At 42.8% G+C, this 16981-nt stretch overlaps 2 protein-coding genes across 9 annotated transcripts; one reads left to right on the top strand and one right to left on the bottom strand.

Moving 5' to 3' along the window:
* LOC309714673 (kinesin-like protein KIF1B) lies at positions 1-8745 on the bottom strand. 8 transcript variants are annotated; one of them, XM_082547273.1, is made up of 13 exons: positions 8297-8745; positions 5071-5231; positions 4358-4481; positions 3717-3911; positions 3492-3573; positions 2317-2536; positions 1715-1811; positions 1363-1594; positions 1131-1264; positions 969-1030; positions 729-874; positions 369-550; positions 1-276 (listed from the first exon to the last, which is right to left on the bottom strand). In XM_082547273.1, exons 8-13 carry the CDS (start codon positions 1384-1386, stop codon positions 261-263), a joined length of 564 nt encoding a protein of 187 aa, XP_082403399.1. In that variant the 5' UTR covers positions 1387-1594; positions 1715-1811; positions 2317-2536; positions 3492-3573; positions 3717-3911; positions 4358-4481; positions 5071-5231; positions 8297-8745; the 3' UTR covers positions 1-260. The 8 variants fall into 8 exon arrangements, 6 of the variants coding, with proteins under 6 accessions (XP_082403399.1, XP_082403401.1, XP_082403400.1 ...); XR_014278977.1 differs by lacking the exons at positions 5071-5231; positions 8297-8745 and having other exon boundaries at positions 1-104; positions 205-276; positions 4358-4437; XM_082547275.1 differs by lacking the exon at positions 5071-5231.
* Positions 8746-8887: 142 nt separating this feature from the next.
* LOC309714664 (leucine-rich repeat-containing protein 31-like) lies at positions 8888-14526 on the top strand. Its single transcript, XM_082547251.1, has 9 exons — positions 8888-8994; positions 9994-10102; positions 10221-10287; positions 10435-10519; positions 11461-11644; positions 11914-12009; positions 12773-12875; positions 13492-13647; positions 13921-14526. The coding sequence occupies exons 6-9, from the start codon at positions 11992-11994 to the stop codon at positions 14376-14378; spliced, it is 735 nt and encodes a 244-aa protein (XP_082403377.1). The 5' UTR covers positions 8888-8994; positions 9994-10102; positions 10221-10287; positions 10435-10519; positions 11461-11644; positions 11914-11991; the 3' UTR covers positions 14379-14526.
* Positions 14527-16981: the final 2455 nt, after the last annotated feature.

The raw sequence follows: 16981 nt of genomic DNA on the forward strand, positions 1-16981 counted from the left end.
CAGCACGAGTCCGAGAGAGAGGGGCAGGTAGAGGAAGGGGTGAGGGTGGCACTGCTGAAGCTCGTCACGGATGGATCACGTCCGATCGGTGAGATGAGAGAAAGCTGAAGTGAAACAACAGCAGGATGAGGTAGACGTCAATATAGGAACTCCCTGATGTGACACAGAAAGGCTATTTTTTTATTTCTTTGTATTATTTCTCACCTTGCAGTCACTGATGCTGTTCACCAGCTGCTTGTATTCAGTATTGAAGGTGTGTGTCAGAAGGCGCAGGCACTACAACACAACAGGAACAAGACCGATCAGCTCCGAGCAGAGAAGGAAGAAGGCAGCAACAAGAACGCCCACTAAGCCCACGTTTTTCTCACCTTGGTGGCCAGCTCCTTCTCACGCTTTCAAAGGTGGTGCTGGAGATCTGCGAGGAGACGGAGGTGGACGTGGACAGAGTGCCGGAGCTCACGCTGGGGGACAGAGACTCACTCAGGGACTTGGTGGTGGGAGCTGTTCCCACGGGAGCCGCCTCTCCCAGAAGGTGACGGGTCTTTTCCACCTGGACGAAAGATGGGGGCGAATGTGAGGTGGGGAGAAGAGGGGAGGTTAGTCATGTAAAGTCTGTACTCTAAGAAAAAACTTTTTAGAATAGCACTTTGGTCTTTGAGTTGAAAAGTCATTTTTCCCTCTATGATATTAAACAGATTTATTTCTTTATGAATCTTTTAAGGCCCCACCTCCTGCAGCTGCTCCATCTTCTCCAGCTCCCACTGGTGCTCTAGGATGAGGCTATCTCCTCTGGGCCTCCAGCCGGCCAGGTTCTCCTCTCCACGCACATAAGCCACTGATGTGTCCAGCACCTTCCTCCTCCTCCTCTGCATCCCTGCTCAGGACATGAGCCCTCATTAGGATGAAGCTCTCCACAGAATTATGATAAAACAGCTGCCGTTCTTTAAACATGTTTCATGGCCGCTCACCTGGGCTTCCAGTGTCAGACATCTTACACAAGCTCAGCTCGTAGATCCCAGTCACTCGGTTGCTATATTGAAGCAGAAGTTTTGAACAAGGAAACTTTGTAACAGGGCAGATATCTTTGATTGTGAAACAGAGATGGCCACAGTGCAGCAGCCCAGATTTACCAGTCAGGAGTTTTGGAGTATCCAGTCCCAAAGAGGTTCTTGAGAGAACGGGGTGGGGAAATCTTGGCGTCTCGGGAGTAAAAGACCGTGCAGATGTCTTTGGTGATAATGGCAGGCTGGATGCAATGGTCCAGCTGCAGAGAGGAGATAAAGGGTGTGTGTTAGACACGATGACATCAAGAGACTTAAAAACACGTACAAACAGGTACAACACGGCGGAGCAGCGGCTGACCTCCAGATACGCAGATAAGGTCATGTAGATCTTCTCTCCGTAGGGAGTGACGCGGTTGAGCAGGAGGGAACCTTTTAAGGGTGTTTTTATTTGTGCTCCCTGGCCTGGAAATAAACGGTTTCCGATCAGACCTGCTTCATCTTTGTGCCCTTGGTATCTGACTCGCTTGCTCCCCCATGCATTTTAAAAGAATCCTTCTCTTCAGCATGAAGTTCTGGCTCAGCTTTAGTGTCTGCGTTACATGTACACAAAGACAGAAACATTCAATGATAAAAACACACAGTGGAATAAAATTGTAAGATGTCATCAGTTGATGCAGTTTAAGGACACTTGTTGTTCTGTGCAGTCTCACCTGGAGCTCACGCTTCTAGTTCATGCCATCATGACCAAAGATTCTTCAATTAATAGTTTAAAGATGTCCATGAATGCACTGCTAACTGCTCTTCACCCTGATAAAAATCAACATGCATTTAGAATAAGAAACACTTTTACAAAACCAAAAGCTTCACTGTACTTAGTGATTTATACGTCTACAAAACAGGTTCAGTTTGTAACTGAGAGAACGGCTCAGTGGCGCTGAATTATATTTCCAATAGAAACACAATTTCATATGTTGTAGTAACAACACACTGCCACAAGATGGCAGCCTAGGCCTACTTTACCATGCTGTTCCAGTACAAAAGAAAAAGTGACAGAGCCTTGAAAGAGTGACAGAGACACTTTTTATGAACTCATCTGTAATGTGTCACCTTTTCTGTAGGATGAAGAAGTGCTTCCCTTCTTTTAAAGTAAATACAGGCTTACAAAGATCCTCTAAACATGTTTCTGAAATAATCCTAAACACAATCATTAAATCAAAAATGCAAGAAACTATTTATTTAATCACTCTTCTTAACTTAATTCCTTAACTTAGTGAAAAAAAAAAAATAGACAAGAACTTTTCTGCTGTCTCACCTCTGTCAGTTTTCATGCTGTTGCAAGAACAGGTGGAGGTGCAGGTGGAACTTTGACTTCAGTGTGGTTTGTATGTGCAGGCAGGAGTGTGACATCTCAGGACAGCAGAGGATTGTCGAGCACGGTGACTCCTGCTGCGACGCCCCCGTCTGACTGTCCTGAGCTCTTGGTCCTCAGCAGACGGCCCACACACTCATTCATCACCATGTCTTTACCCTGCCTGTAAGAAAACCAAGAAAAGGCTAACATTAGAAAAAGCCACCAACCAATCCCTTTTACTCCACCACCCAAAAACCAGTGAGAAACACTAGTTAGTATTAACTTGGAATCAAAGTGCACTAATCCCCAGGCTCCCAGCATAACATACAGTCCAACACAAACTCCACAAACTGTCTTGCTTCAGCTGACTTTCCTTCACCTTCTCTCCAGACAATCTGTTGTGCTCTCAGCAACTTTGTCCCATAGCTTGCACATCCTTTCCACCTCCATCTTTCTTCCCAGCCAACTGATACATACCTTTTCTCCTTCCTTAAAAGCCAGCCTAAGAAATACCATTTTATAAACGCCCCATAAATGAAACTGCCATTTTCAAAAATCGTATCATCCAAATTCATGCAGCGTGGCTAAATTAAGAATGAATTACAAACCCGAGCTTCCTTGCTAACATGAGTAACAGCTAAACACTATCATAGTGGAGTGTAAAATTACTGCTAAAATAGCTCATATGAACCCTGATACTGGACTTTGTATTTATCAAAACAAATGATCTGATATTACAAAGAAAACTAATGATTGCTTTTTACAGTATTAGCCCAGAGTGATGTAAGGCAGGGTGGTTAGTCAGCCATAACCTGCTGACAACTTGTATCTGGTAGCTTTTTCACATCCTGATCAATGTTGTTGTCAAGTGTGTCTCATATACACTATTATCTCAGTCACAGTACAGCATGCATGAATCACAGTAGATACACAGTAATGCAAAACAGCAGGCAGTCATGTATGTGTCGTCACTGTTTTGACTGAGGCTAGCTCATACATGGAATGCAAGAAAATGCTGCATGTGTGTGCAGATCCACACATGCACTGCTTAAACTTCCCTAGTTTAACAAATGGTGAGCAACAAACAGAAGTTTTCAACATGTTTAAAGATGCTTCTATCCCCCCGCCCGCTGTACCTCCTCCTTCTCGCTGAGACTTCAAGACAAACCGTTCTGCTGCTGACAAGGCCACTGATACTGTTTTGTCCCTCTCTGGACCCTGTAGACCAGCGCAACCACAGAGAAATAAATCAGAGGAATAAAATGCAAATGATATTGCTTACACTGAACAGCAACACCCAGGTGAGGATTATCTAATGCCAAATTTTCCAAACAATGAACAAACCGTGCCCTTTGTCTCACCATGTCTAGAGTGTAGAGGTCAGCCAATGTCGCTCGGATCTGCTGCACAGCTTGAGGCTGGTCTGGGAAGAATCTGTCCAGGACTCCAGGTCTGGGGAGCACTTGCTGAACCTTCTTGGTACCAGCCAGGTGAGCGCTGATATCTGGACACTTCACAGCTCGAGAGCGCTCCATGAGGAGACGAGCATCCCAGCTCTGCAATGGAAAACAGACAATGAATTCTCTGCTTTTTATCATTAGATGTATTTCTGTATTAAAAAATTCCGTTTATTGGGCCACTTTGTGCTGGAAGAATTTTTCCAGCATAAAATAGCCTCTATCATTTCACTAACTAACTTATTTCACTGCTGCTAATGACGTTTCACAAACTGTCACAGGTTTTTTAGCTTCGTTCGTATAAACTTTCTTGTGGTTGAGATTCCCGAGAAAACAGCCAGCACACTGAGCAGCAGAGGGTGACAACAGTTGGTTTCAACAAAAAAACGGCATCAAAAAAGTCACGGTCATCAGAGCAACATCAGAGAAACAATAAAGTCTAACCATGGAAGGCTTTTTTAAGTATGTGCATAAAAACACAAACACAAAGAACATCAACAATGAGCACCTTTCTTTTTGCTGAAAGTGATATAGCTTTCTGTTACCATCAACTGAAACCGCCAACATTTCAGGTGTGCATGCTGGGCAGCTGAAGCTGACATCACAGCACAGCTGCTCTTCCTCATCCAGAAAGCTGTGCTGCAGTGCATCGCTTTTGGCACGCCCAGTCTGTATGTACAGAAACATAACAGAGGAGTAAATATTTGCATCTGCTTATTGAAAAACAATATCAAAGAAATACTTCACTCAGCCTTCCCCCACACTTGCAGTTGCTTGCAAAAGTATTCGCCCCCCTCAGATCTGTGGCAAGATCTGAAACTGCTGTTCACAAACGCTGTCCATCTAATCTGACTGAGCTGGAGCTGTTTTGCAAAGAAGAATGGGCAAAGATTTCAGTCTCTAGATGTGCAAAGCTGGTAGAGACAGACCCTAAAAGACTGGCAGCTGTAACTGCAGCAAAAGGTGGTTCTACAAAGTATTGAGTCAGGGGGCTGAATAATTACGCACACCCCACTTTGCAGTTATTTATTTGTAAAAAATGTTTGGAATCATGTATGATTTTCCTTCCACTTCTCACGTGTGCACCACTTTGTGTTGGTCTTTCACGTGGAAGTCCAATAAAATTGATTCATGTTTGTGGCTGTAATGTGACAAAATGTGGAAAAGTTCAAGGGGGCCGAATACTTTTGCAAGCCACTGTAGTACCACGCTCCAACAGTTTTGCAAAAGCTTCCCTGGAGAATCATGGAGAAAATACTTTTAGTTCCAGGAAGGAGCTCAAGAGGTCTAAAGTGTAAAGAGTAGACATGTTGACAGATGCTGGCCAATATCCACTCCTAACCAGGTCCTTTAAATCAGGGCTGCACTGCTGCTGCCATGTTTGACATCTGTGTATCGCCTGGTGCACATCATAACGTCCTTGGACCAAAAAGAAAAAGAAACAACATGAATAATACACCACTGCCTTCACAGATGACTTCTGTTAAAGCAATACCATGTTCTGATTGTACAGCAAGGGCAGAAAACATGCTCCATCACACTATGTTCAAATCCATCACAGAAACCTAAATAGCAGGTTGCTGTTTACTATTAATGTCGATTAAAATCACGATTTTTCCTGCTGATACTGTGAAGTTTACGCAACCCACAGGAGCAGTTTCAAAGCTTTACTGTTGGCAGAATGCGAGCTACCAAGAAAGAGAAAACCACTTAAATAGATTCTTTCTAACTGGCTGTAGACACATATGAAAACCAAAATTGAGTGAATCTCATGAGGAAATATCTTGTGCAATTTTGACCGTCCACTCTAATAATACATGTGGTTGGAGGAATGGCTTTAAAAACATCAATAACACTTTCTCTGCTGTGGAGTGGCTGATGTTCGTGATGTAGAACATCACAATCCCCACAGAACCATTCCTCTGGAAGACACTCTCTGCACATAGACAGGACTTTGAACAAATTCAGCAAAATTTGAATAACTGAAAGTAGTATGCACTCAGATCCAGCCACTCTTGACAAAGGTAGCAGCTTCTATTTTGATATTATAGCTCCGGGTGGCTCAGTGTGCTTCACTATGAGCTGACGGTTAAAAGGACATTTGTCAAACTCATGTGGTTTTATAATTATTAAACTTCTCACACGCTCAAAGACATAAATGTCAGCCAACAAGGCATCGCTCATCAAGCTTAGCTCCATAGAAATGTATGTTATTGACACTTAATAACAGCAGGGTGAAGACAGTGGCAACACAGAGGATGGCCAACAGCTTCTGTGTCAGTGAGACATTTCAGCTGGTGTGGCCGTGCTTCTTTCCAGCACTCAGCAGCTTTCTGCTGCCAAAAGGACCGTGACACTGCCCTACTTCTTTGAGCCTCCGGAGAACGACATCAATCCAAAACAGCAGACAGCCTTTTCAAATACTTTTCTCTAAAGAATGCAAATATCAAGTATTCTTGCTCCCCTTTCTTTCTGATAATGTCACTTTTACAAATCCTGTCCCATCAGCTCTCATGGCTGGTTTGGCTTTGAGGGTCGGGGAGGACAAAAAGCTATTAAGGACCTTTTGATCTGCAGTCCAGTTCTCCTCTAAAGTATTAAGGATGAAGCAACAGTGCTCCTCTTTGCTATTCTGAAATGTGTGTTAAACACAGTGTAGAAGGTAAGTAGAAGCTTACACAGCACCATCAGCCATCATGCTAAATTTGCATCTTCAAAAGTCAATGCAGCCAGACTCACACCTGATTATAAATGTTCAGGAGACACTGTTGAATGTTTAGTGTTAACTTAAATCACTCATCATTTACAGTATTACAGAGTTCAGGGTTATGGGTTAGCACTATCATGTTACCCGTAACTGGATTAACTATGGTAGTAACTTAACTAGCAGTGTTGGTCAAGTTACTTGAATAAAAGTAATCAGTAACTAATTACTGATTACTTCCCCTAAAAAGTAATCCCCTTACTTTACTGATTACTTATTTTCAAAAGTAATTAATTACTTAGTTACTTTTTAAAAACATGATTTATGACCTGAATAGGTAATAAAGCAATAGATCTTTCAGCCCAATTCTACTTTTTCTGCATCATCCATCATACAAAATGTAATCAAATGGAAAAGTCTGTTTTTAAAACTTGTTTTATTAGTTTGAATCTTTTTACTTTATGCATCAAGCAAAAATTAAATTATATGCAACATCCTGACTAGAAGAAATTTGTGGAAGAATCCGCGAGTCTCTCTGTGAATTTCCAATCCCGTAGTAGCTCTGAAGTTAAGGGTTTTTTCGCTGTAAAAAGAAGTTTCTAAAAGTTTTTGTCACTTTTTACGGAATCAAACTCAAAGTAAGCTCAGTACTTCCACGCTTTAAACGCTGCACGGTCATACTCTCTCTGCACTCCTCCATAGATTATCCATTCTTGATCTGCACACAGCTGTTATTGTCATGAGGCACTCTGGCCAAAAATTTTTTAGTAACGCAGTAACGCAGCGTGCTTACGGGAAAGTAACAGTAATCTAATTACCTTTTTTGCAATAGTAATCCCCTTACATTACTCGTTAATTGAAAAAAGTAATTGGATTACAGTAACGCTTTACCCCGCGTTACTGCCCATCTCTGGCTGTGAAACACTAATGAAAAATGATTAACTCAAGTTTTTGCTGCTAAAGTTGGTTCCATCAGCTGCTGAATCACAGGATGTACTTGGTTATAGTCATTTGTGCATTTTGGGTTGCTTTAAATAAATAATGATGTGTTGTAATCATCCAGATCTAGAACCTTAAACTGCTTTTTCACGTGTCTGTAAATGAATTTCTTTCTTATCATTGGTGTCGGCTTCTGATTTGTCTGTTGTCAAGGTCTCACCTCAGTGTGATTCGTTTTGTCATGATTAAAGGATGAATGTGAACACAGCTTCAGTGTAAATGTGAATGAAAAAAAAAAAAAGCTGGAAAAAGGAGGAGCCCGGAGCTTCGTCTTTCGCTCGGCCTACCCCGCTATAGCAGACGGACCGTCAGAGACTCGAACTTGGCCGTTAAACTCTGGGGTCTGAATGCTGGCCTCTTAACGCTGCGCACCACACAGCCGGCCAGTTGGAAATAGAAAAAAAGGACATTTATCTTCTGTTGTTCAACAATTTTTTTCGTTTTTTTAAATCTATTTAGCTTGTTGTGCAGTATTGTTGCTGTAAACAGTGTTGCTGTAAACAGTGTGTCACGTTACTTGAAAAAAGTAATCGGATTACAGTAACGCGTGGGCAGTTAACATCTCTGTTAACTAGTCATGATAGAAGCCAATATTTCTGTCCTAACATGGTCGGAATATGTTTGACTACAAGCTAACATTTACAGCATGACTTTAAGCTAGCACCATAAAGACGGTAAAAGACACTGTAATATGTAGAAATGCATGTGAAAAGTGTTATATTAGGAGTGGTTGTGCTACTCCACACAGCCACTTTAACATTACTGACACTGTGTTTCTTACCTGTAAACAGCGGGTCTTGTGTGATAAAAGCTTGTGCAGAAAGTAGCAGGTGTAGACTGGTCCATAGCACTGTATGAAGTGATAAGATGTGAAAGGACATATATAGGGTACCTTAAAGGGCGCCTTAAAAGTGTTTCCCTGAGCTTTTACTTGCAGCTTGATATCTAAATAAATGTAAATAAATGTAAATAAATGTGAATGAAAAAAAGAGAAACGAAAAAAAGGAGGAGCCCGGAGCTTCGTCTTTCGCTCGGCCTACCCCGCTATAGCAGACCGACCGTCAGAGACTCGAACTTGGCCGTTAAACTCTGGGGTCTGAATGCTGGCCTCTTAAGGCTGCGCACCACACAGCCGGCCAGTTGGAAATAGAAAAAAAGGACATTTATCTTCTGTTGTTCAACAATTTTTTTCGTTTTTTTAAATCTATTTAGCTTGTTGTGCAGCATTGTTCCACACAAATGACACATGGAAACCTAGCTATTTTTTTATTGGCTTTCACAAAATGGGACTGCCAATGTTGGAGGTGTTACTGCAAAGTCTTCCTGCTAGCCGGAAACCTGCTGGCGGCGCCACTATGTTCTCAGCACACTCTTCAGCGTCAGCTTTGTTGCCTGTTTTCGGCACACCTACCTAGTCCCACTCATCCACTTTATCTGCTCATGGCAGATTTACCCACACTGAGCACTCCTTGGATTAAGGTAAATTGAAGCAGGTCATTATAAAAAAGACACACAGTTTATCATCTTATCCTTGTGCAACAGCTAAAAGCACTCTGTTCATTTGTTTGCTAGATTAGCCGCTAGCATACACACTGTGTTAGAGGCTTGTTGCTACCTAGTTAGCGATGCTACACACCTGTTACTGTGTATTTTTCAATGATTCAGCACTCCTTGGATTTTTAGACAGTAATGAGATCATGTGCACACTCCACAGAGGTCCAGAGTCCAAATGTGACCTCTAGCACCAAACGCTTGCTGCAGTTGTTGGTGTCAGAGGTGACACACAAGGTATCAGGTTTTCTGTGTGATTACTTTTTCATATAGGACCAAGTATGTTTGGATAGCGTTTTGCCCTTGAAAACTGCCGTTGAATATTAGACATTGTTGTCTAATGTTATAAATGTATTGATGTGAAAGGTGTAAGTGTGACAAATATGGAATAAGATAGGAAATGAGAAAGGAGGCAAATACTTGTTCACAGGGCTATAGTCTGTAAATGGTCTTCTTTTGGCTATAGTAGATCTTTTACTTGTTCATTTTTTAATTGTTTGTTAAAATAGTTTTTTCCATCATATTGAGTATAGAGGAATGCAACTGTGAGCTTTAGCAATTATCCCGCTTCAACAGGACCGTGATCCCGATGTGTGAGACAGCAGGGTGCTGCCACTGGTGTTGTAATGTGTGATTTAGTTCCTCCTAACATTTCAGTTTTCTTCCAGTATCTATCCTCTGTGATTACTGGCTCTTTAGACAGATTTAATAGAAGTGTGTGAGCTATTGGCTCAGTATAAAGGGTCAGTAGTGTTTTCATGTCACCTATCCATCCTCCATTTAGTCACCCAAAGCATGTAGTAAATACTGCTCACTTTTATTCATCTTCTCTTAAATCCAGAAAAATTCCCACTTGTTAACGTTGAGTGTGTGTGTGTGTGTGTGTGTGTGTGTGTGTGTGTGCGTGTGTGTGTGTGTGTGTGCCAGTTGCAGCCTCCAAGTTGAACACCATCACCAAATCCAACCTGGGTCAGTGTGTCAGCAAGTACGACCTGCTGGTCTGGTTTGAGATCAGCGAGCTGGAGCCCACTGGAGAGTGAGTATCCATCTGGAGTGTTATATTCACGCACAAGCTTTAAAGGAACCATAAAAATGATCTCCAGGAAGAATATTATAAGTTGGGATGTTGTGTCACCTCCTCCCTCCATGCACAGGTACATCCCAGCCATCGTGGATCACAGTGGAGGCCTGCCCTGTCATGGTACCTACCTGCTGCACCAGGTACAGGATTGGTGCACATGTTGTTTCCTTATTACTCACACAGTGGTAACTGCTTCCTTTGTACACAGTTGAATATCTTCTTTTAAAGCGTAATGTTGCTCTAGCTGTGCTCACTGTAATCCTGAGCTCCTGTTATGTTTGCTGCAGGGGATCCAGCGGAGGATCACAGTGACCCTCATCCACGAGAAAGGCAGCGAGCTCCATTGGAAAGATGTTCGTGAGCTGGTTGTAGGTGAGCAGCCTGCCTTTAGGGTCTAGTCGTGCTATACCTCTGTGTAGAAAACAAAACCCCAAAGCACCGAAACAATGTTTTATAGTGTTTGTGTGCTTTTGATAGAGGAAGACAGGACAGAACATCATTAAAGGGATTTGACTTTGTGAGATCACCCTGAAAACGCACCACTCGGTTCACTCTGAGATATTTTCAGTCTGGAAAGATGAATCTGTCGGGCTTCAGGCTGCTTCTCACTTTAAGCAGTTCATGCTGTAGCTGATGGACCAAAAATGACATTTGATATTTTAGACATTCAGCTGCTGACTCTGAAGCCAACAGGCTCTTGAGTGTGGATGATTGTGTTGGTACTGGATGCTGTGATCAAACAGCTGTTCTGATCTGTCTTCATTCATGCCTGTTGTTATTAAGCCTCCTAAGCTCCAAACCAGTAAAAGCAATCTTTGGAGGCAACACCCTTTTTAGTACTTTGCTGTATTTGTTTGTGATTGTGTGACACTGAACCACAGTGCTATGTATATCCTCTGTAACACTCAGACGTTTCCAGATCAGTGTTTCCCCCTCAGCTGTTTCTCACTATAGAGTCTTTCCTCTGTAACAATGAGGCACCAGCAGAGCATATCTGGCTCCCAGTCTGTGGCTGATAGTGCCCCCTGCTGTTAATAACAGGAACAGTGTAACCTTGTATGGAGCTCATAGTGATGGTCTGAAGATTGCTGCTGCAAGGCAGTAATTTGTATCCATGTGTGCTGTCTATTCTGAGCATATGCAGTTATGTGAGCTCTCAGGTTTTATGTATCAGGACATAATTAAAAACAATCAGGTCCTTAGTAGGTCTTAATATGAGGTAAATATAAAACATGAAGTGTTTGTGAGGTTCATCTGCAGCACCTTTGTCTCTGTGAAATGTTTGCTAATTTAACATTTTCCCTCCTAAACAGGAAGGAGTTTGTGGAGGCCTATGTGAATCATGCCTTCAACACATCAGTGGAGAATCTGTTCCAGGAGTTCAAGCGAGGCTTCTTCCTGGTGTGTGAGCAGGATTTGGTGAGGCTGTTTCGACCAGAGGAGCTGCAGGGAGTGCTGGTCGGCCAGGACGTGCATGACTGGGAAAAGTTCAAACAGGTAGAGTCAGCCAAACAGACACAGGCTGTAGTTTCACAGCTGTCCTGTAGCACAATAACTGTGTACTGCATACTGTCAAAAGCATTCAGTCGGCTGCTTTAACACAAATATGACCTTGAGTCACATCTCAGTCTTAATCCAGACTTTTGTATGATAGTATAATATAATAGTCAGCCCACCCTTCGCAGCTATAACTGCTTCCACTCTTCTGGGAAAGCTTTCCACAAGGTTTAGGTGTGTTTATGGGAATTTTTTGACTATTCTTCCAGAGGTGCATTTATGGTGTCAGACACTGACGTTGGAGGAGAAGGCCTGGCTCACAGTTGCTGCTCTAATTCATCCCAAAGATGTTCTATCAGGTTGAGGTCAGGACTCTGTGCAGGCTAGTCCAGTTCTTCTACACCAAACTCACTCATCCATGTCTTTATGGACCTTGTATTGTGCACTGGTGCCCAGCCATGTGCACACATGCCCACACTTTACACTTGGCACAGTGCAGTCAGACAAGTACTTCTGGCAACCACCAAACCCTGACACATCCATCGGATTGCCAGTCAGAGAAGTGTGATTCGTCACTCCAGTAAACACATCTCCACTGCTTTAGAGTCCAGTGTTGAGATGCTTAAATCACTCCATCTGACGCTTTGCATTGTGTTTGTCAGTGTAAGGCTGGGATGCAGCTGCTCAGCCATGGAAACCAATGAAGTTTGGACATCTGTAACAACAGCAGACTGCAGATATTGGTGACTTAAGTGCACTATGAGCCTTAGCATCAGCTGACTAGCTGTCATTTCCAATTACTTCCACTTTGTTATAATATCACTAACAGCTGACTATGGAATATTTAATAGCGAGGAAATTTCATGACTGGACTTGTTGCACTGGTGCATCCTATCACATTACCATGCTGGAATTCATTCAGTTCCTGAGAGCGACTCGTCCTTTCACACATGTTTGTAGAAGTAGTCTGCATGCCTAGGTGCTTGATTTAATACACCTGTGTCCATGGAAGTGATTGGAACACATTAATTGAATGATTTGGATGTGTTAGGGAATACTTTTGGCAACATAGTGTATGCCTGACCTTACAAACTCTATGATTATAACAGTCATTTTCACTGTTTTCAGAACACAAGTTATGGTTGGAGATATCATGACCGCCACCCCACCATACAGATGTTTTGGGAGGTATTTGATGAACTAACTGAAGAGCAGAGGAAAGATTTCCTTCGTAAGTACTTGCTGAAGCCTCCATTATGATATGTTACTGAAATCACACTGTATCATATAAAACATTAGATTTTTCTGCGCTTTACCAAGATACATTAGAGAGCAGCATTGTTCTGATTAATATACTGTAAAGCTGCTTCTAGCTGGTGGACTGAGCCGCCTCACCTTTCACCTGGCTCACGTCACACACCTGGAGAGACTCGACCTCCACCTGTGTTGCCTCACGCGAGATGATCTAGAGGCTCTGAGTCAGTTGCTACCAATCTCACACGCCGGACACTAATCGCATGCTCGCTGCAGCAGTCATGTGACTCGTTGTTTTTCAGTCCAGGTGCTGCCCTCTCTCACTGCACTGACCGAGCTTGATGTGTCATCCAATAAGGAAGTGGGAGGTGTGGTCCACCTGCTGGTCTCCGCCCTCCCTGCAACACAAATGAGGAGGCTGCCATTCAACAGCTGCTACATGAGCAACGAGTCCTTCACTGCTCTGGGTAACACACACACACACACACACACACACTTGTTTATTTATAGAAGTTTTCCTTCAAGTCATTCTCCCCGAATACCTCTTCCACCCTCTAGCCTGAAATGGTGAAAACTTTGTGTTTATGCATCAGCCCTGGCGGTGTCCTATCTGCGCACGGTGGATATTTCCTGGTGTAAAGTGGTTGGCGGTCACTTGGCGCTCCTGCTGGATGCTCTGCAGCCATCAGTCGTCAGCGAGCTCCGTCTTTGCAGCTGCGAGCTCACCACTGATGACATGCAACATCTGGGTAACTAACACACAATGACATTATACTTTTTCTTTTTTGGTCTGTAGTGGATCATTAGGCTGCATAAATGTATATTAAGACAAGTAAAGCCTGAAGGAAATTGATATTTCTTTCATTTATTTCATGCTGCCAGCATCTGTAGCTGTCGTATAAAACAAAACAATGAAACTATTCGGTGTTATTTTTGTCTCCATCAGAAACATTGTGAACAAAACAGTAAAGTGAACAGGCATAAAGTGATCAGTTATCAATGGGTCCTCTTCCTCTGTGCAGCTGCCGTGTGCAGACGGGGCTGTCTCTCCTCACTCCGTGCACTGGATCTGTCCTACAACAGCTTGGTGGGAGACAACGGTTGGTGCAGTCTGTTTGCAGCAGGAGGTCTGGGCTCTCTGGAAGACGTGGATGTCAGTTTGCGACCTTCAACCTCTGCTCCGTGCTCAGCCTGGCTGCCCGCTCTGCTCCGAGCTCTGCCTCAAATGCCGGCGCTGGCTCGACTGGCCATGCAGAGGTGGACAGCTGACTGTCAGGAGAGAGAGCAGCTGAGGTACTGTCTGAAAAAGAGGAGCGTCCTGCTGGAAAGGGATCCAGATTTACAAGACACATCATCAGCATGTAAAGGGAACAGTCAGGAGAGCCTAGAAGAGAGTCAGCCTGAGGAGATTGGAGCGGACCGCACTGGAATTTACTGTCAAAGAGCGACCCACTTTGTTGCTTTATTATTATTTTTTTAAGTCTCTGTTACCACAAGAAGGTCAGTGTTGACGTCAGCTGCATCACGTCTGATGTAAACTGTGTCACACGTGATGGTTTCAGGGAATACTGGGAACTTACAGAGTTAAGCACAGCTGGTGTGGGTTATCATATTTGTCGTCTCTCACCTTGGCTGCAGGGTCTGGGTCTTTCCAATGCAGCAGTCCTAACACTTGAGACACACATGCCGAGAAGTGGGGATACCTGGAAATGGACAAAGGCTTTCAGCAGAGTTTTAAAGCAGCTATTCAGGAAAAGAGCTGTGAATTATCTGCATACCTTGTTAGGTAATCAGCTATTTTGGGGTTCTTTAACAAATCAACCAAAAGGTCGACTGAGTATTTTCTCGTCAGAGTACCTTCACCGTTCACGATGATGTTGAGCACAAGCTGGAGCGTTTGATGGATGTTCTTTGCATCAAAGAGCTACGAGGAAATCCCAGAGATTAGAGACAGGATATTATGTGAATCAGCATGAATGTTGTTTGTTGTTCAACAGATAAAAACAAGAAGAGAAAATAGAAACAAAGTAAAAAAGGAACAATTGTTTCTGCCGTTAAGAAAAAAAAATTGAGTCATGGCAGAGACCTGCAGAAGTCTTGAGTCTCATTTGATGACATTTTGTCAGATTGCCTTGTAATTTAAAAAAAACAAAACTGTTTTTTGAGCAAAAGTTCTCCAGGTTTTTTTGGAGTTCTTTCAAAGTTTTCTTATTTTTGGACGTTAGCTGCTTTTTCACTCTTTTTCAGTCCAGTCTGTGCATCTGAACATTTACAGAAAGATTTCTTTGTTTCGTCTTTAGACACTTTGTTAAACGCAGATCCCAGCAGAGTTCGCCTACCTTCTCTCCAACCTTCTCAGGTTTTGTGGATATTATACATGGTTATGCTGAGGATATGTCGGCTACTTTCCACTGGAAATGCCTTTTGGTTAAACTGTCAGCGAGGAATTTGCACTGTTACATTTTTATATAACTTTAATGCAAAAAAAACAGCTGCTTGTTTAAGTGAAAATACACTGATGGGGTTTTTTTCTATTCATGAACAGGAGTGTGATCAGTTTAATAAAAGAAAAAATAACCATAACCAAGATATGAGGGGAAATCTTGGACAAATACAAGCAGACTGGAGCAGCCAGCGTTCAAAACACCGACGTTCAAGGTAACAGAAGGTTCCCGAGCCACATCCACCCAGCTGGTTTCTGTGTTTCTTGTGTATTTGTGTACACTGTGACTTCATGGCTGTCTTGGGCTCCAGCTCTTGTTTTGGTGTCTCATTAATTTGATTTAATGTCCTGCTTAGTGATAACATCACTCTTGGCCTCCCTGCACTGGCTTCCAATTGAATTTAGGATTCATTTTCAAGTTCTTTTATTGGTTTTTAAATCTTTAAATGGTCTGGCACCTGCTGAAGCCCTATGTCCCCACTCGTTCGCTCCGGTCAGCTGAGCAGCTGTTGCTCTCAGTCCCCAAATCACGGCTGAAACTGAGAGGAGACCGAGCGTTCTCTATCGTGGCTCCTAAGCTTTGGAATAATCTTCCTCTTCACATTAGGCAATCGACATCAGTGCTGGTTTTTAAATCCAGATTGAAAAAGCATTTTTATTCACTGGCTTTTGACTCAGTGGTTGACTGACTTGTATTTTATTGTTTTTCGCTATGTTTATTATTGTATCGTATTTATTATTCTTATGGTATCTATTATGTTTCTATTGTTCAGCAGTTTGGTCAGCCTTGTGTGTTTTTAAAGTGCTATATAAATAAACAATGATGATGATGATGAACATAGTAACGTGTGTTGGGTTGCTCTGTCTTCAGACTCACTGTCAGACTGATTAGACAGTGAGTCTGAAGGTGAGAGTCCTCACTGCCCACGCCTGTCTTTGGGTCTGACCAACACCGTTTCCTGTGTGTCATTCCCCCCTCGCCTTCCCCCCATCCGTCCTGTCTGCACTGACCTCTCCAATAAAGACAAAAGGCCTCATTTTCTGAAACTCTTCCTATCCCATCACCTTGCGAAGAATCACTTCACCATGTTGATTAATAAGGACGGTGGGAATGGTTTGAAGTCTCGTCACAGAAAATGTGCCAAAGGCAAAGAATCTGAGCTTGAAATAAAATGAAATGAAAGATCAGCCCCACACAGGGGTTAAATTCAGATGGAAACTCTTATCACACAAAGAGAACAAGCGAATAAATATATCTGAGTGTGGCCCCTCGACTGTCACAGTGTAGCTGACATTTGATCTTATCATGTGTTAAAGCTATTTTAATTACTGAAGAGAACCAGTGTCAAACTCAGCCCAAGTATGGTTGTACGTTAATCCTTAAAGCAACAACGTTTTTAAAGTTGCAGCGTCATTTTTACACCACACCTAAAATCCCACTAATCGTCCGGGCTCTTCACCCTATGACCACACGCTGGGGTATCTAACACCACATGACCCAAATGGAAACTATGTCAGCTGAAAGAAACCCATCGAAATGTGCAACACTTAAAACTTTGCCTGATTGGAGCATGGCTTCAAATACAGCCCTGAAAACAGACAGGCGGTCGTTGGCATTTCGTTACAAAGTTTCCTTGTTC

Source organism: Aulonocara stuartgranti (assembly GCF_965226115.1).
Source record: "Aulonocara stuartgranti genome assembly, chromosome: 9".
In the NCBI taxonomy this organism is placed as follows: Eukaryota; Metazoa; Chordata; class Actinopteri; order Cichliformes; family Cichlidae; genus Aulonocara; species Aulonocara stuartgranti.